Source organism: Jaculus jaculus, chromosome 1 (genome assembly GCF_020740685.1).
Source record: "Jaculus jaculus isolate mJacJac1 chromosome 1, mJacJac1.mat.Y.cur, whole genome shotgun sequence".
NCBI lineage: Eukaryota > Metazoa > Chordata > Mammalia > Rodentia > Dipodidae > Jaculus > Jaculus jaculus.
This window is the reverse complement of record NC_059102.1, coordinates 145,793,021-145,812,605: the sequence shown is the minus strand read 5'-3', so window position 1 is coordinate 145,812,605 and position 19,585 is coordinate 145,793,021. Positions and strand designations below refer to the sequence as shown.

The 19,585-nt window shown below is 48.2% G+C and overlaps 1 protein-coding gene across 8 annotated transcripts in view; it reads left to right on the top strand.

Annotated features, from left to right (window-relative positions):
- Window positions 1–7,743, top strand: part of Rapgef1 (Rap guanine nucleotide exchange factor 1) — a 137,149-nt gene extending 129,406 nt beyond the window's left edge. For all 8 annotated transcript variants that reach the window (XM_045146322.1, XM_004654028.2, XM_045146301.1 and 5 more), the window contains 6 exons: window positions 215–309; window positions 3,044–3,122; window positions 3,271–3,372; window positions 3,782–3,879; window positions 4,511–4,639; window positions 5,132–7,743. In XM_045146322.1, the coding sequence (XP_045002257.1) occupies window positions 215–309; window positions 3,044–3,122; window positions 3,271–3,372; window positions 3,782–3,879; window positions 4,511–4,639; window positions 5,132–5,282 (654 nt within the window). In that variant the 3' untranslated portion in view covers window positions 5,283–7,743. The remainder of the gene's footprint in view (window positions 1–214; window positions 310–3,043; window positions 3,123–3,270; window positions 3,373–3,781; window positions 3,880–4,510; window positions 4,640–5,131) is intronic.
- Window positions 7,744–19,585: the final 11,842 nt, after the last annotated feature.

Here is a 19,585-nt window from a genome sequence, read left to right as displayed (position 1 = left end):
TTCCAGCTCTCAGGAGACAGGTAGGAGGAGGATCAATGAGAGTTTGAGGTCAACCTGGGCTAGAGTGAGACCCTACCTTGGGGAAAAAAACATGAGGTACCCAGCAAAGGGAGGCAGCTGTCTGTCCAGGGAGCTGCTGTTCTTTGTCTTGAGTGAAAAGCCTCTGATCCCAGGAAAGCCAGAGGCTCCAGTGCTATATTCTGTTTCCTGTCAGATTCCTGAGGTTTTACTTTGGGCCAAAGAGCAAAACGAGGAGAAGAGCCCCAACTTGACCCAGTTCACGGAGCACTTCAACAACATGTCCTACTGGTAAGAAGGGGCTGCCGCACAACTCTGCTGATGTGGGCAGTGGCCTGCCTGAGAAGGCTCATTTGTCAGGCTTTGTCTACAGAGATAGTGAGCTACCTTTTAGAGTTCTGAACTACAGGGTCCTGTGGGCCAAAGAGAAAAGGCAGGCATGGGATGGCCACCTTTAGGCTGGCTGAGGCTCTGCAAGGAAGAGTGCCAGGATCCGTTCGTATCTGCAGTGGGTGGTGGCAGGGCAGGTGTCCTTTCACGTGGACAGCTCTTTGCCATTCCCTCTCCTGCTGATTACAACAGCATCCGTCAGGGCTCATGCTCACCCAGCTGCCTGGTAGGGATCCACTAATGAGCACTTTCATTTGCCCTTTAATTCTTAAAGTAAAATGAAGCCCAATAGTATGATAAAAACCTAGAAATAGGCCAGGCATGGAGGCGCACACCTTTAACCCCAGCACGCGGGAGGCAGAGGTAGGAGGATCGCTGTGAGTTTGAGGGTACCCTGAGTCTACAAAGTGAATTCCAGGTCAGCCTGGGCTGGAGTGAGACCCTACTTCAGAAAAAAATAAAAATAAAAAATAAACTAGAAATAGTGCTTTTTAGAGATATGACTCAGTGCTATAGCCTCTCAGCTCTGGACCAGCTGGTCAGAAGTGCCACCATAGGCCCCACCCACATGTCTACTGTAACCCCAAGGAAGTGTCTCTTTTTTTTTTTAACAACTTCCATGATTATAAAAAATACCCCATGGTAATACCTTCCTCCCCCCACTTACCCCTTTGAAACTCCATTCTCTATCATACCCCCTCCCCATCTCAATCAGTCTCTCTTTTATCGTTTTTTAGTGTATAATTTTTTTTTAGTAACAACTTCTATACTTACAGACAATAAACCATGATAATCCCCTCCCCTCCCCCATGTTCTCTTTCACAACTCCACTCTCCATCATATCCCTCCCTCTCTCCATTAGTCTCTCTTTTATTTTGATGTCCTTGTCTTTTCCTCCTATTATGAAGGTCTTGTGAAGGTATTGCTAGGTACTGTGAGGTCATGGATATAGAGGCCAATTTCTTTCTGGATAGTTGCATTGTAAGCAGTCCTGCCCTTCCTTTGGCTCTTACATTCTTTCTGCCACTTCTTCCACAATGAGCCCTGAGCCTTGGAGCATGTGATGGAGATGTTTCAGTGCTGAGCACTCCTCTACCACTTCTTTGCAGCACTATGTTGCCTTCTGGGTCATACCAGTAGTCACTGCCATCTGAAAAGAGAAGCTTCTCTAACTAAAAAGAGTAGCATTGACATGTGAATGTGAATGAGCATTAAGTGTAGTGCTTACAGGACAGTTTGGTGAGCATAATATATGCATCTAGCCAGACAGAAACAGACTTTACACCACTAAGGCTCATGACCTCCCCCGCCATAGGTTTTTGATTAGATTTTCAGTACCAGGCATGTATTCTCTCCCATAGAGCAGGCCTTCAGTCTAATTAGAGAGCAGTTGCTTTCCCCCAGAATAGACATGGCACTATGCACCCATTTGGTCATTTGTCCTGCCTGGCCTAATTTGAGGCTTCCAGGATCCACTGTTTTCACTGCTGGTGATTTCTGTCTCCCATGGGGCTGTATGCAGTGTAACTTTTTCCAGCTTTCTGTTAGCTGGTATACAGTGAAGAGGTTTTCAGCTCAGCCCCAGCTTGATTTCTCAGTGACCTTGCTGCCCAGGCACATGGAGTCTTCAGTAATAGGGTCTTTGTCTCATGGTTTTCATTGCTCCCCACACTGCTTCCCAGAGGCAGATAGCACCTCATCCTTTCCTTGCCTCTCTCCCCTGCACAAGATGCACCCTCCCCTCAGCTGTACAGCTCAGCAATAGCCACAGGCATTCAGTTGGAGTGTGATTTCTAGAGCAGACAGGAAATGCATAAACCCTCTGAGCCTAGTCTGACACAGTCCCTTGCTGGGTGCAGAGTACTCCAGGCACTCCACACTGGGCCTGGAGGGCTAAAAGTACAGAGTCGCCTTTGGAGCCACAGTCCTTGAGCTGTTCCTAGCACAGGAGAGAAGAGGTAATGCACAGTGTGCCCTCCCCAAGTAACCTAACCTTAAAGGGGCCCCTGTGAACTAAAGGAAATTAAAGCCACCATCAGTTCCCCAAAGCACACGTGAGACTGGCTTTGGGTTTCTTGATTTTTTCATCTTTTTGAATTTTAATTCGATTTGAGAGAGATAGAAGGAAAGAGAGAGAGAGAGAATGGACACACCAGGACCTTCAGCCACTGCAAACGAACTCCAGACGCATGCACCACCTTGTGGTCCTGGGAAATCAAACCTGGGTCCTTTTCAGGCAAATGTGTTAACCACTAAGCAATTTCTCCAGCCCTGGCCTTGGCCTTTAGTTTTGGTTTTGATTGTTGTTGCTGAGATTCTAAGAGATTCCCCCTTTTATGGCTTGGGAGCCTCCTACTTGGCTGCTAGCTGGTTCCTGAGCCAGAGCTGAGACCCATGAGGACTTTCCCTTCCAGAAAGGAAGTGTGTTCATTCCCCAAGCCACCACTGCAGAAGCTAAGCTTTCTATTCTGGACCCCTGGGCTAAGAACAGAGACCAGAACCATGCCTGGGCCCCCAGTGGGTGAGGGGTTATGGCCAGCTGGCACAAGGGCCACACATCCTCTCTGCCGGAGCCATTGAGTCTAGGGAGCGCGGGTAGTGAGCTCAGCTGCTGCTTCTCTGACCTTGCCTGTAGGGTGCGGTCCATTATTATGCTTCAGGAGAAGGCCCAGGACCGAGAGCGGCTGCTGCTGAAGTTCATCAAGATCATGAAGGTAATGCGCAGAGCCACCACAGCCAATGCTCCCCGCTCAGGGAGACCAGGCTACCCCATACCTGTTCTCACAGCTGCTGCCAATCCACCCTGCTCAGGGAAGCTGGGCTGCCCTGCGCCTGCACTCACAAACACACCTCTTTCTGCAGCACCTGCGGAAGCTGAACAATTTCAACTCCTACCTGGCCATCCTCTCAGCACTGGACTCAGCACCCATCCGCAGGCTAGAGTGGCAGAGGCAGACCTCAGAGGTGGGCAGCATGTGAAGGCTTCGCCTGTCAGCATAGACCCAAGGGAAACTGATACAGGTCCCCGTTGCCACCCACCCACCCCAGCTTCCTATTTGTGTTCTCCAGTCAATAGGCTCCATGGGTGGTTCTGAGTTGTCACTTTCTGTGTCTGGCTGCCTGTGCCTGGCTTCCAACTTCACTGCTGAGTCCTTTCTTCAGCCTGTCCTTCCAGAGAGGCCACTTTGGCCTGGACGCTCTATAGCCCTCTTGGGTAGGCTGCAGCAAGACTACTAAAGGGAAAAAGCAAGATGTGGAGTGAGCCCAGCGGGGCATTTCCTGCCTCTAGGGCCTTAGCTGGCACTATTAAAAGGGTGTCAGTGGAACTTGGATCTAACCATCCCAGCATCACTAACCACCTGTTATCCTGTAGGGCCTGGCTGAATACTGCACACTAATTGACAGCTCATCCTCCTTCCGAGCCTACCGGGCAGCCCTTTCAGAAGTGGAGCCACCATGCATCCCTTACTTGTAAGTGGAGCCCCCTCCTACAACTATTTGGTCACTACCTCTGTTAATAAAGGGATCTCTGGGTTGGAGAGATGGCTTAGCAGTTAAGGCACTTGCCTGAAAAGCCAAGGGACCCAAGTTCGTGTCCCCCAAGACCCACATAAACCAGATGCACAAGGTGGTGCATGCGTCCGGAGCTCATTTGCAGAGAGGCCCTGGTGCACTCATTCCCTCTATCTGCCTCTTTCTCTTTCTTTCTCTCTCTTTTTCTCTCATAAATAATAATAAAATCTTCAAAAATAAATAAAAATAAAGGAGGTCTTTGTCTCCACTTAGTTTTGAGGTGTTTTGTTTTGTTTTGTTTTTGGTCTTACTGATCATTTAATTCTTTAGCAACCACAACTCTGCCCTCATCCTATAACTAGGCCAGCCCATGGGTGTTCTGAGCTGGTCCTCCAGTGCTGAGCTGTCTTGTGAGGCACTCAGAATGCAGGAGGCAGGAAATCACATGGGGACAAAGGCCCATAAACTTGGGCTCTGGTTTACCCTGGGGTTCAGTAGTTGGCCTGGTCATTGTCTGGTCCACTGTGAAGCAGGTTTCTTCTGAGTCTGTCTGCAGTGATTTAACAGGCCTCTACCTTCATCCGTCCAGGGGTCTGATCCTGCAGGACCTGACCTTTGTCCACCTGGGAAATCCAGACTACATTGATGGCAAAGTGAACTTTTCCAAGCGGTGGCAGCAGTTCAACATCCTGGACAGCATGCGGTGCTTCCAGCAGGCGTGAGTAACAGGCCAGCCCCTATAGGAGGGGCGGGGCCCTGCATCTGTGGGTTGGATGCAGGCTTTGTAAGGACATTATGGAGAAGTTCACAGAAAGGTCTCTGTAGCCTGTCTGGGCCTGGGCCTGGCCTGGTGTCAATAGCCAGCTTGTCCTCCATTTACAATCTGGGAAGTTGGTTACCTCCCTGAAACAGGCTGGCCTGTCTGGCTCTAGGGCAGCAGGAGGAGGCTAGGGCATCAGAAGACACCCAGTGTAACCAGGCAAATCTGATTCCCATGGGGAGCCTTGCTGCACGGATGCTAGTTGGGGGTCAACCGAGCAAGCCGACAGCTCTGACCTCAGTGCTGGCATCCATTGTCATACTGGGTAGCAGTGGCCCCTGCCAGGCGGTTTGCTGTAAGGACATGGAGTGATCCAGATCACACACACTGAGGCTATAACCTGGGCTGTCCAGCCAACCCCAGCCTGGCTGACTGTTCATCTCCCACCAGGCACTATGACATCCGGAGAAATGATGACATCATAAACTTCTTCAATGACTTCAGTGACCACCTGGCCGAGGAGGCCCTATGGGAACTCTCTCTGAAAATTAAACCCAGGAATATAACAAGGAGGAAAACAGACCGGGAAGAGAAGACCTAGGAATAGGTCTGGGTGTGAAGAGAACACTCGAGAGGCCTGGAGAGGACTTAGGACCAGCCAGGTGGGCTGCAGAGTCCCAGTCTCAGAGCTCTTCCATGGCTCAACTGTGTGGCAGAGCCCGAGCCTGCTGGCAGCTTCCTGCCTCCCTCCCTGTGGGAACAATGAGCTGGCTGGTGGGCTTCAGGACTGGCTTGTGAACAGGGTGGCCCCTGGTCTGGTTTTGTTTTCTACTTGACATCTTTGCTCCCTTCCGTCCCTCACAGTCCCCCTTCAGCTGGGAGCAGCAGAGAACTGAGCAGCAGACCAGGGAAAGGCAGGCCATACTTTCCCCAAGCTCAAGATGAGTGGAGGCCCTAGGACCCTTGGGCAGACTGTGGGGAGATGCAGCTCAGTGGCAGAAGGCAGAGAAGGGTCAGGGCAGGTACCTTTTGCTGTCCATTCCCCATTTTTTTTAACTGGGGATGAGGCATGCAATTTCAGCTGGCCCAGGAAGTGTCGGGCGACCTTCAGCAGTTGTGGAGCCAAGGCTGCTCCTCGAGGGAGTGGCTGCAGACCTGCTCCCCTGCTGGTCCCTGAGCAGCAGCAGTGTCAGCTCTCCTGCTGCCCCTTTAGCCCCTATCATAGGCCATGCTCCCTGCCCATAGCCACCAGTACTCTGTGGAGCAGGAAGCAGTGGCAGGAGGCAGGGAGAGCTTTATCATCACAGAAACACTGCTGAGCTGGGGCTGAGGCTAAGCTCCAGAGTCAGTGGATTCGGAGAGAGGAGAGGGGAGGATCTTGGCTGTCCTGGGGAGAGGCCAGCAGCCCCCCTCCATGCTTGCTGTGTGCCTTAAACTCCATCTCCTGTCCCTATTAGGCCCATGGACTTCCCTCCTAACTTGTCCCACCTCTAGTGGCCAGCAGGGTCTTAGTACCTTGCTGCCAGTGCTGACTGGAACTGTCAGGCATCCCTGAACAAGCCTGGATGTGGGGAGTCAGAGGCCTGGTGTGGAGGCACTCCTGAGGCCTCCTGACTCCAGGCAGGTGTTCTTCCCTCCATGCTGAACCACTCACTGCTGCTGAGGTTGACAATCCAGGGCAGGTTTTGCACAGCTCACCAAGCAGGGGGGCCACTGGAACCTCTTTGCCCATGGTTCCATGGCCACCACCATAGATCTGTAGACATACTGCCAGTCCCACCCCAGGCCTCCTGGGCCTATTGAGCATGAATGAGCACTCTCTTCTCCAGGCTCGGAGCTTGGTCAGGTGGATACCAGGGTCTCACTGTGCTTCCTCCGCCCAGTTTTTACAGCAGAGGAAAAGGTAGAAAGTAGCATCTGCTAACAGGGAACCAGTTTAAACAGCCATGCCCCTTTGGGTCCCTCCTGGTTTTTGAGCAGCTTTGATCAAAAAGAAAACATGGGTTGTTTTTCCCCGAGCTTTATGTTTATTTGTCCTGTAAGTGGAGGGGAAGGACATCTGTGAACAGTCACTTCTGCTCCCCTCTGGCAGCAGTCCTGCTGGCGGCCCACAGAACCGTCACTTTATTATTTAAGGAGTGTGTGTGTGTGTGCAGTCAGGGTTTATGAGCAGCATTGTGTGTGGGGTGGGGTGTTTTACTTTGTCCCCTCTTTTGCGAGTCCTTTCATTTCAATCTTTGCCTCCTGCTCCCCGTCCTTTGCTTGGCTCTGTGAGTGCTGCTGGGTGTGCATGGGGTAGGGGGCACTGTGCACACAAGGTCCTTTGTGTGTGCAAAGTAGAATCCTCCCTGTGTTTGAGAGGCTCCTGCAGTCTTCCTCTGTAGCCAAAGCCAATGCCAGTTTTGGCTTTTAACTCAGGCCCAATCCACGGGTGCCCACAGTGGACAGAATGAGTCTGCAGTCAGGCCTTTTCACCAATTCCCAGGCATGAAGTGGGTGGCAAGAGGCTCGCCTCCTCCATTCATAACAGACCCAGAGTACCCAGGCCCTCCTGCGCTCATGGGGATGCTTTGGAGGCCTGAGCAAAGGGCCGGGCAGCAGATGGGCAGGGTGCTGTGGCGGCTCTCCATGGGAGGACAGCACGGTGCAGTGTGTGTGTTTAACTTATTGGCCGAAAGGCTTCCCCAGTCTCCTGCCTCTGGCTATGGCTGAGTCCTTCCGCAGCCCAGCTGCAACTTCTCTTTTCTTGGGGGCCAAGAGAGCTGTGGGGATCGGTTTTTACAGACAGACTGAGCCACATAGACGATCCGGTTCCCTGCAGAGGCCAGCCCTCACCTGCAGGTGTGGTGGGGCCATGGCTAGGGCAGGTATATGCCACATCTGACTGAACCATGAACCAAGACACATCTTCTGTCCCACGGCCTCCCCTGTGTGACATTGTAATATATATCCCCAACTAACCCGTCTGACAGTGGCATCTTCCAACAACATTTCAGACGTGTAACTTTTATATGAAAGAAAAATAAATAGACAAAAGCTGTCTAATGCCATGTGTGCATACAGGCTGTGTGTGCCAGGCTGCCTTTCCTGTGACCTGAGCTAGGGGCTAAGTGTTCAGGTCAGTGGTCCAGTCCTCAGACCCATTTGCTGTAGTTGGGATAGATATGGCTGGGTGGAGTGGATGTCACCCACAGCCGCTCTTCTCAGAACTCCCTCCAGGTTCTTAGTCCCAGAGACATTCAAATGGATAAGAATTGCACGTACCCTGCAAGTGGGCTTGTGCCCAAGAGCTGCACCAGCCCACCCCAAGGGTCCTGTGAAAAAAGTCATCTAGGCTTGCTTGGATTCAGAGCACAGGGCCCTAAAGCTGCTGCCCTCACAGGGTGCATCCTGAAGGGTTCCACTCTCCTGTCCACAGACAGCACCCCAACTGTTAGGCCCAGCTACAGGGACAGCCCTTGTGCATAAGTAGGAAGGCCATGTGAGGAGTGTGGACTCCAATGCCTCCTCTGCCTGAGGTAAGTTGTGTCCCACCACACGGGAACTTGGGAACCATTTCCTATCTTCCTTTGCTTACTCGTCCTGGCATCACCTCCGAGGCCCTGGCCCCAGCACCTTTACTGCAGCGACGCTGTGCGCAAGAGCAGCAGCAGAGGGTAGTGAGTGGCTGGAGACCCTCGTCTCACGTGCACTCAGTCCCGTCGCTCAGCTTTTGCTTGGGGCCTTCTTGGAAACTCAGGCACTCTGATCCCCTGTGCCATCAGTCTCACCCTAGATGGCCTTCTCTCACCCACCCCAAAAGGCCAACTTGAGCCTGTCCCTTTAAAGAAAGGGACAGATTTCCTTGACTGGTCACATTGTTGTGGACTGACACGAGGGCCTCTCACAACAGGCCAGCCGCTCCATCACTGTCCAGATATTTACTGATCGCCCAGGTGTCCAGAGTCCTCATCAGGGAGCCTCACATCGCTCTTGGAATGAAACTGACCATGTTTGGCTGTGACCTTAGACAGTCAGCTTCCCTGGGATGTGTCTGAGGCCCAGGGAGAAATTTGAATCCTCCATTCCGCTCCTCACCTGCTAGCAAGGCCAAGGATTTTGTTTGCCCAACACCCCAGGTGACCAGTGAGCAGCCAGGTGCAGGCCCTAAGGCTTCTCCTCCACCCAGACCTGGGGAGATACAGCAGTTCCCTGCCACCCCTGTGTGTACGCACGTGCGCGCGCACACACACACACACCAGTCTTTGGTGACTGGAGACCACAGGGATCACTAGACAGTGGTCATAGTCATAGGTTAACAAACCAGGTTCCAACAAGTTTCTGTCTGGGCCTGGGAATCTGAATGTTCATCCAGTCACAGGAGGCTCTGGTACCACTCCAATGGAGACCATGGTGGTATCAAGGGGACTGAGCCATTCAGGCCTCAGAGGCAGTAACGGTTTGTCTAGACCCCCAGTGACCCAAGGCTGGACTTCTAAGGTACAGTGGCTGCTCCCTCAGACCATGGTTCTGTAGATCTTCATTGGAGGCGTGTGGCTTAGGAATAGAGTATTTGTTGTTGATAGGCCCATTGGGGTCCTGCATTTGCTGGCAGTAACAGGAATTGAGTTCTTAGCTGCAGGGCCTCTGTCCTGACCATAACACATCCCAAAGGGTGCTGGGTGAGCGCTCCTTCTCCATTACTAAGCTTCAGGGGAATTTCTTGGGCCCCAGGTGCTCTTAATACTGCCTCACCTCATTTAACCTCCATAGTTAGGAAGTCACACAAATGAAATCTGGGAGTCTGACTTGGTAAAGGGCAAGCATGAGGACCTGAGTTTAGATCCCCAGAACCACATAAAAGCTGGGCATGGAGGGCTGCAGAGACAGCGTAGCAGTAAAGGTGCTTGCTGTAAAGTCTTAACCTGTGTTCAACTCTCTAGATCCCACATAAGCCAGATGCACAAAATGACACAAGCTCAAGGTTGCACAGTATGCACTAGATTGAGCATGTGTCTGGAGTTCAGTTGCAGTGCCTGGAGGCCATGGTGCACCAGTTCTCTCCCTTTCCTCTCACATAAAAAAAATTTTTTGAAGCTGAGCATGGTGCCAGGTATGGTGGCACACACCTTTAATCTCAGCACTAGGTAAGCAGAGATGGAAGGACTGCTGTGAGTTCGAGGCCACCCTGAGACTACTTAGTAAATTCCAGGTCAGCCTGGGCTAGAGTGAGACCCTACTTAAAAAAAAAAAAAAAATACACCTGTACTGAACATATTTAGACAGCCTCCCTTCCTCCTCCTCTTTAAAATTTTTTTTTTTTTTCTGAGGTAGGGTGATCCTCCTACCTCTGCCTCCCAAGTGCTGGGATTAAAGGTGTGTGAAACCAAGCCCAGCCCTTCTACCTCTTCCTTTTTCTCCTCCTGTACCTCTTCTTCCACCTCCTCCCCACCCCTCTCCTCCCCACCCCCATTACTAGGGATTGAACCCAGGGCCTTGCACATACTAGGCAAGTACTCTATGGCTGAACTACATCCCAAGCCCTGGGTCTTTGTGGGTTTTTTTTTTTTTTTTCATGTCACTATTCCCTATATACTACAGGGTAAAGACTATTACCATAGTGTTTACATTGCTGTAGGCAACACTAATAATCTAGAGGTAATTTACAGATGTGTGTAACTTCCACACAAACACTGGGACATTTTCTGTATGGAACTGGAGTATCTTTAGTATCTTTGTGGGTCCTAGAGCCCTCCCCATGGGTAGCAAGGACCAACTACAATCCCTCAAGTCACAGAACAGCCTTCCTCAAAAAATGCAGCACCTGGGCTGGAGAGATGGCTTAGTGGTTAAGGCACCTTGCCTGCAAATCCTAAGGACCCAAGGTTTATTTCCCAGTACCTGTGCTAAGCCAGATGCACAAGGAGGCACATATATTGAGTTCATTTGCAGTGGTTAGAGGCCCTGGTGTGTCAATTCTCTCTATTTGCCTCTCTCCCTTACAGATAACTAAGTAAAAAATACATATTTTGGACAGGAGAGATGGCGAAACCTAAGGACTCAGGTTCAACTCCCCAGAACCCATGTAAGCTAGGTACACAAGGTTACACATGCATCTGGAGTTCATTTACAATAGCTGAAGGCCCTGGCACAACCATTCTCCCTCAGATAAATAAAATATACACACACACACACACACACACGCACCCACATATATGTTTTAATGCAACACCCAGGTTGTGACTGTTACTGAAATATACTTAAAGTTTATATTTTCCTTAAGCTTCCAAGCATTCTATTTAATAGTGAAATGCTTCAATTGTTCCTCTAACAAAGGAGGAGGAGCCAGGCGTGGTGGTGAACATATTTAGACAGCCTCCCTTCCTCCTCCTCTTTAAAAAAAATTTTTTTTTCTGAGGTAGGGTGATCCTACCTCTGCCTCCCAAGTGGGAGGGAGGCAGAGGTAGGAGGATCGCCATGAGTTCGAGGCCACCCCGAGACTACATAGTGGGCTAGAGTGAGACCCTACCTCGAAAAACCAAAAAATGAAAAAGGAGGAGGGTTGGGGAAGTAGTTCGGAGGCTAAAGGGGCTTGCTTGTGAAGCCTGCCAGCCCAGGTTCAATTCCCCTGTACCCACTTAACTCCAGATGCAAAGTGGCACGTGCATGTGAGCCCAAATCGCTGACAGTGGGAGGCAGAGCCAGAAGAATCAGAAGCTGAGAGGCCAGCTAGTCCACTGTTCACTTGTAGTGGCAAAAGCCTGTGTCAAAGAAAGCGAAGCGCAAAACACCTTATCCCGTCACCTCCATGTGCGTGCCTTGTCACACACAGCGGTACACATAAACGAGTTTTACATAGCATCCACTGCCCTCTCGGCTGTTCACTAGTGTGCAGGAACCTCACCAACACCCCTTAGAAAAAACGATGTTAAAAAAAAAAATCAAGGTGTGAATTGCACAGTCCACCTTCCCAGACACAATAAAGACATTTTAAAGTTCTATGTTCTCTTTCATGCCTCCCTCCCCTACCTCTGGGTGGTGTTTGTTTGCTTTTGTTAGTCTTGATTCTTTTTTTGTTTGTTTCTTATTTTTTCCGAGGTATGGTTTTGCTCTAGCCCAGGCTGACCTGGAATTTACTATGTAGACTCCCGCTGGCGTTGAACTCACTGCGATTCTCCTGCCTCTGCCTCCCAAGTGCTGAGAAAGCAGGCACCACTACGCCCAGATGTCTTGATTTCTGTCATTGTTTGAGCTAAGAGTTTCTACCTCATGGCAATCCTCCTGCCTCTGCCTCCCAACTGCTGGGATTAAAGATATATATCACCACACCTGGCTTCAAAATATTTTTTAATATTTTATTTATTTATTTATTTATTTTTGAGAGAAAGAGGCAGATAGAGAGGGAATGGGTGTGTCAGGTCCTCTAGCAAACAAACTGGCCCACAAGCTTCAGGGAATTCTTATGCATCTGGCTTATGTGGATACTGGGGAATCAAACCTTGGTCCTTAGGCTTTGCAGGCAAGCACCTTAACCACTAAGCTATCTCTCCAGCCTAGGATCCAGGTTTGACTCCCCAGAACTCAGGTAAGCTATATGCACAAGGTGACACATGCACACAAATGGTACATGCACACAAGCAGACACACACATTTGGAATTCATTAGCCATGGCTAAGGCCCTGGCATGCCAATTCTTTCTCTCTTGCTCTCTCTCACTCTTGCTCATAAAAAAAGAAATTAAAGGCAAATTCCACACAAAGGGAAATCTTGGCTATGGACATGGCTGTGTGTGTAAAAGTGCTTGCTATGCAAGCAAGACAGCCTGAAGCTGGTGGGCTAGCTAACCTGGCACGTGCAGTGGTGAACAAGAGAGTCTGCCCCAGACAAGGTGGAGGATAACCAACACCCAGGGTCACCTGCAAAGTGCCACATGTACATGGTGGAATATGCATGCCCACATGAACACATGCACAAAGAAAGTTTTTTAAAGATTTATTTGAGACAGAGAAGGAGAGAGTATTGTGAGAATGGGTGCCCCAGGGCTTCCAGCCACTACAAATAAACTCCAGAAGCATGCGCCACTATGTGCATCTGGCTTACGTGGGACCTAGAAAATCGAACATGGGTCCTTAGGCTTTGCAGGCATGCGCCTTAACCACTAATTTCTCCAGCCCCAATACTTTTTTTTAAGAAGTAAATAGATAAGTAAATCCTACCCACCACCAGTTCCCCACCACCACCGCCAAAAAAATGAAATCAAGAGAAACGTCCTCAATTCTTGTGAGGAAACCAGCTCAGCCTTGATAACGAAACTCTAAGAATGAAAATCACAGTCCACTTTCACTATTGAACACAGTAGGAAAAATGCCAAAGTACTAGCAAAATGAACCAAGTGTTATATGAAAAGGATACTTTACATCATGATCAGAATAAGTTTATTCCAAGAACAAAAAATATCACTCTAACGTTTGAAAACTTAACATTAATAGAATAAATCTTACAGTTTTTCCAGTAGATTCATAAAAAAATCATTTAATAAAATTCAGTATTTTTGTGTTATCTAAAAATGCTCTTAGAAAACTGGAAACACAAGAGTACTTTATTTTTTTTAATCTGCTTTTTTTGGAGGGTTTATTTTAAGGCAGGGTTTCTCGCCCCAGCTGACCTAAAATTCACAGTGATCCTCCTACCTCTGCCTCCCCAGTGCTGGGATTAAATATATACACCTGGTTTAATCTGCTTTTTTTTTTTTTTTTTTTTTTTTTGTAATTCTTTTATGAGAGAGAAAATTGGCGCACCAGGGCCTCCAGCCACTGAAATCAAACTCCAGACATATGGGCCCCTTGTGCACACATGCAACCTTGCATGTTTGCATCACCTTGTACTTCTGGCTTACATGGGACCTGGAGAGTCGAACCTGGGTCCTTAGGCTTCACAGGCAAGCACCTTAACTGCTAAGCCATCTCTCCCGCCCTCTGTCTGCTTTTTCACAAAAGCTTCCTTTGGAGCCTAGGAGACCAAGTTGCTCATAATCAGTGCTCCTGTTTAGAACTGTGCTGGGGACCCCAGACAATGCAGTGAGACAAGAAAAATGTCAACGTATTTCTTCAGACTAGCAAGTAACCAAAAAAAAAAAAAAAAAAATTATAACTGTAGTAACACCAAAGAAGAAAAAACCCTCACACATGAAATTGCTATATTTTCACAGAAAACTAAAAAGTACATAGAGGAAGAAATTTTAAAGACCTAACTAAAGGCTGGGGATATAAGTGGTCGAGTGTACTAGCATGCATGAGGCCCTAGATCAATCCCCAGTGACACACACACACACACACACACACACACACGAGCTAATAAGAGAATTCATCATTTCCATTAGAAAATGGCATTGTAAAGGTGTCAGTTGAAGGCTGGGTGTGGTGATGAGTGCGTGATTCCAGCAGCACTCAGGAAACTGAGACAGGAGGGTCACAAGTGTGAGACTAGCCTGGGCTACATAATGAGATTCTGTCTCAAAAGAAAATTGAGGGCTGGAAGGACGGCTTAGCAGTTAAGGCGCTTGCCTGGAAAGCCAAATGACCCAGGTTTGATTCCCCAGGACCCACATAAGTCATATGCACAAGGTGGCACATGAATCTGGAGTTTGTCTGCAGTGGCTTAAGGCCCTGGTGTGTTCATTCTATCTGCCTCTCTTTTTCTCTCAAATAAATAAATTTTTTAAAAATTGTGTCTCATGGTTTAAATCTGTACTTCTCTGATGCACAGAGTGTAATCTTTCTCAGTCTTTTTCTCTATGGAATTTCAAAAAACAAACTTTCCCTTTGTGTGTGTGTGTGTGTGTGTTTCTAGGTAGGGTTTCACTCTAGCTCCAGCTGACCTGGAATTCACTATGTAGTCTCAGGATGGCCTTGAACTCATGGAGATCCCCCTACTTCAGCCTCTGGAGTGCTGGATTAAAGGTGTGGGCCACCACACCCAGCCAATATTTTTGGTTTTTATTTTTTTAAGAGAGGGACGGGGAGAGAGAAAGAGGCAGATAGAATGGGCATGCCAGGTGAACTCCAGTCACATGTACCACCTTGTGCATCTGGCTTATGTAGGTACTGGGGAATCAAACCTGGGTCCTTAGGCTTTACCAGGCAAGCATCTTAACTGCTAAGCTATCTCTCCAGCCCAAGAAGCCTTCACTTTCTATGCGGCCACAACACAATGTATTTTCCTAAGGGGTTTCACTCTTGAGATAGTGTCACTATGCTGCCCAGGCCGATCTCAAACTTCTGAACTCAAACAGTCCTCCTCCCTCAGCTTCCCAAGCAGCTGGCACTACAGGGGCATGTTATCCTCTCCTGTTATCACTATGTGTTCAGAGCACATGCCACAGCAAATTTGTCAAGGCCAGACAGCAAACTCAAGTGTTGGTTCTCACCTCCCACCTTGTTTGCGGCAGGGTGTCTTGTAGGCCAGGAGAGTTGGCCTGCAAGCTTCCAGGAATTCTGTGTCCACTTCCCATCTTGCCCTGAGGCTCCCTGGGGTTACAACTGTGCACCGCCAAGTCTGGCTTTCCCTGAGTTCTGGGAACCCAAACTCAGGTCGCCAGTGCTTTTGCCTGCCTAGCCAACTCCCCAGCGCACTTTTGTGATTCTGTGATGCTAACACGCTGGAGCCCATCCTTAGCGCTGTTTTGTTTTGTTTTACAAGGTAGGGTCTCACTCTAGCCCAGGCTGACCTGGAATTCACTATTTAGTGTCAGGGTGGCCTTGAACTCATGGTGATCCTCCTACCTCTGCCTCCCGAGTGCTGGGATTAAAGGCATGTGCCACCATGTCAGGCCCGCTCTTAGACCTTTAATCCAACTCTGCTGTTAGGAATCCTTTCTCCCTCCAATCAAATGGCATTGTTTCAGTTGCTATCTTTCCACATATACTTGAAATGTTTTCTAATTTTTACTTGGGATGTTTTCTAGACTTTCTGTCATTTTTCACTGACAGTCCATATGTGGCGATGCCAAAACTGACTGTTGATGTGGTTTTATGGTTTTTCTTTTTCTTGGTTTGTCTAGGTAGGGTCTCACTCTAGCTCAGGCTGACCTGGAATTCACTATGTAGTCTCAAGGTGGCCTTGAATTCATGGCAATCCTACCTCTGCATGCCCAGTGCTGGGGTTAAAGGTGTGTACCACCATGCCTGGCGTTTCTTTTTTTTTTTTTTTTTTGTAGGTTTGGTAGAGCTGACCTGGAATTTATTATATAGTCTCAGGGTAGCCTCAACCTCATGGCAACTCTACCTCTGCCTTCAAAATGCTGGGATTAAAGGTGTACACCCTCATTTTTTTTTTTTTTTAGAAGGGGTTTCTCACTGAGTCAGCTAGACTAGCTAGCCAACTTGCCCTCTGTCTCTGCCTCCCTATAAAGCACTGGGATTACAAGGGCACACTACCACACCCAGCACTCTGACATGGGTGCTGGGGAGTGACACTCAGCTGCTCATGCCTGCATGGCCAGCGCTTTATCCACAGTCACCCTCCCAGCCCCTCATTTCTTTCTTTTTTTTTTTTTTTTTTTGGTTTTTCGAGGTAGGGTCTCACTCTGGTCCAGGCTGACCTGGAATTAACTCTGTAGTCTCAGGGTGGCCTTGAACTCATGGCAATCCTCCTACCTGTGCCTCCCGAGTGCTGGGATTAAAGGCGTGCGCCACCACACCTGGCTCATTTCTTCATTAAGGTTTTCACATTGGTTGTCGTGCTTGGGATCAAACCTGAAACCTTGTATATGCGGGAATTCACTCCATCACTAAACCCGCAGCCCAGTTTCTTCCTTTATTTTATTCATTTATTTGATAGAAAGAGACAGAAAGAGAAAGAGAGAGAGAGAGAACTGGCATACCAGGGCCTCCAGCCACTGGAAATGAACTCCAGATGCATGCGCCCCCTTGTGTTGCAACTGGCTAACATGGGTCCTGGAGAATCAAACAGGGATCCTTTGGCTTTGCAGGCAAATGCCTTAACTGCTAAGCCATCTTCTCCAGCCCATCCTTTTTTTTTTTTTAAGAGAGAGAGAATTGGTGTGCCAGGGCCTCAGCCATTGCGATCAAACTCCAGACACCGCACCACCTAGTGAGAATGTGTGACTTTGCACTTACCTCACCTTTGTGCATCTGGCTTATGTGGAATCTGGAGAGTTGAATGTGGGTCCTTAGGCTTTGCAGCAAGCACCTTAACCACTAAGCCATCTCTCCAGCCCTTTTTCAAATTATGTTTTGAGAGAGAATTGCCACACCAGGATCTCCAGCCACTGCCACCGAATTCCAGACACGTGCCACATTGTGCGCATGTGTGACCTTGCATCACTGGCTTATGTGGGACCTGGAAAGTTGAAATGGATCCTTAGACTTCGCAGACAAGTGCTTTAACTGCTGAGTCATCTCTCTAGTGCCTCTCCCCCGCACCCCCCCTTTTTTTTTTTTTTTTTTTTGCTTTTTGAGGTAGGGTCTCTATCTAGCCCAGTCACTATGTAGTCTTAGGCTGGACTCAAACTCACATACCTCTCCTCCTACCTCTCCCTCCCAGTGCTGGGATTAAAGGCATGTGCCACCATGCCTGGCTTTTGCCCTATTTTTAAAATCTTTACTTTGTGTTAGAGTTGCACTAGACATTTCATGATATTGCATCTTTCTTTCCAGATATCTTATTAGCTATTTTGTGTGTTTTGATGATCTTCTTTTCCTGTGCTGGGAATTGAACACAGAGCCTCACTTATGCCAGACAAGTACTTTGCCACTGAGCTATGTTCCCAGCCCACTTAAAAAAATGTATTATCATTTACAAGCAGGGGAGAGAGAATGGGCACAGTATGGCCTCTTGCCACCACAAACTATAGATGCATGTGCCACTATGTGCATCTGGCTTTTTACATGCGTACTGAGGATTTGAACCTGGGCTGTCAGGCTTGCAAGCAAGCACCTTAACCACTAAGCAATCTCTCCAGCCCCCACCAGCCCACTTTTAAAACAAATATTTTATTTATTTATTTATTTGAGAGAGAGAGAGGAAGAGGCAGAGAGAAAGAGAGAATGGGCATGCCAGGGCCTCCAGCCACTGAAAATGAACTCCAGGCATGTGCGCCCCCTTATGCATCTGACTTATGTGGGTCTTGGGTCCTGGGGAACCAAACTGGGGTCCTTAGGTTTCACAGGCAAGCACTTAACTGCTAAGCCATTTTCCCAGCCCATAAGCCCAATCTTAACAAGTAGGTCTTCATTTGGACCCAGATTTTTTATTTTTTATTTATTTATTTAATTTATTTATTTTTTATTTATTTATTTATTTATTTATTTATTTTTTTTTTTTTGGTTTTTCAAGGTAGGGTCTCACTCTAGCCCAAGCTAACCTGGAATTCACTATGTAGTCTCAGGGTGGCCTCAAAATCACACCAATCCTCCTACCTCTGCCTCCTACATGCTGGGATTAAAGACGTACGCCACCATGCCTGGCCCAGATTTTTTTTTTTTTTACAAATAATTTATTTTATACTTGAAACAAAAAATAAAAATTTCCACATCTAATCAAAGACTGAACAATTACTACAAACTTCACCTGGCAATAGTATATAATTTCTTCACATAAAGGTACAGAGAAGACAGTGTGGAAAGTTATCCAGATCTTTTTTTTTTTCCTGAAGTATATTTTAGATTTTACTTCTTTTATCATTATTATGGCTCAGGCTGACCTGGAATTCACTATGTAGTCTCAGGGTGTCCTCGAACTCATAGTGATCCTCCTACCTCTGCCTCCCGAGTGCTGGAATTAAAGGTGGAATGTGGAGCTTTTTGAATGCTAGCAGGCACTGTACCACAGGTCTATAATTCCAGCCCCTGCTATTGACTTTTGAATATTTACTTTGAATCCAGCCACTTTGCCAAGTTTGTCATGGACTCTGAGTATTCTAGTGAGAGAATCATGTGGTTTTCTTTCTTCTTTTACAGTGTTATAGATTCCTTGTACACAGTGCTGAGTTTCATTTCTTCACTTCTGTGTTTCTTTTTTCTTTGTCTTTGGATTTTTTACAGGGTAGGGTCTCACTCTAGCACAGGCTGACCTGGAACTCACTCTGTAGTTCCATCCTGGCCTTAAACTCACAGCAATCTGCCTATCTCTTATTTAAAAAAAATAATAAAGTTTTTATTTTGGTTTTTCAAGGTAGGTTCTCACTCTATCTAGCCCAGGCTGACCTAGAATTCACTATGTAGTCTCAGGGTGGCCTCGAACTCAGTGATCCTCCTAACTTAGCCTCCCAAATGTTGGGGTGAAAGGCGTGTGCTGCCATGCCCAGCCAGTTCTGTGTTTCTTTCTTTTCTTCCTTTCTTTCTTTCTTTCTTTCTTTCTTTCTTTCTTTCTTTCTTTCTTCCTTCCTTCCTTCCTTCCTTCCTTCCTTCCTTCCTTCCTTTCCTTCCTTCCTTCCTTCCTTCCTTCCTTCCTTCCTTCCTTCCTTCTTTCTTTCTTTCTTTCTTTCTTTCTTTTTTTTTGCTTTTTCGAGGTAGGGACTCACTCTCGCCCAGACTGACCTGGAATTCACTGTTGTCTCAGGCTGGCCTTGAACTCTCGGCGATCCACCTACTTCTGCCTCCCAAGTGCTGGGATTAAAGGCGTGCGCCACCACGCCCAGCTGTGTTTCTTACATTAGCTGGAATCCCACAAGTGCTGAGTTAGGGACACTGGCGCTGGTGATATGGGCCTGGGGTGAGTGCGGTGGCAAGCTTGGTAATCTCCACCTTCGGTGTCCTGCGGCAGCAGGGAGCCCGCCAGACATGCAGGACTTCAGAGCTGCAGGACCCACACTGCTACAAAGAACCACGCTGCGTGGGCGCACCTGCGCACACATCTGCGAGTGTGCACATATCAGCCTTATGTCCTTGACTGAACCAGGGGCTG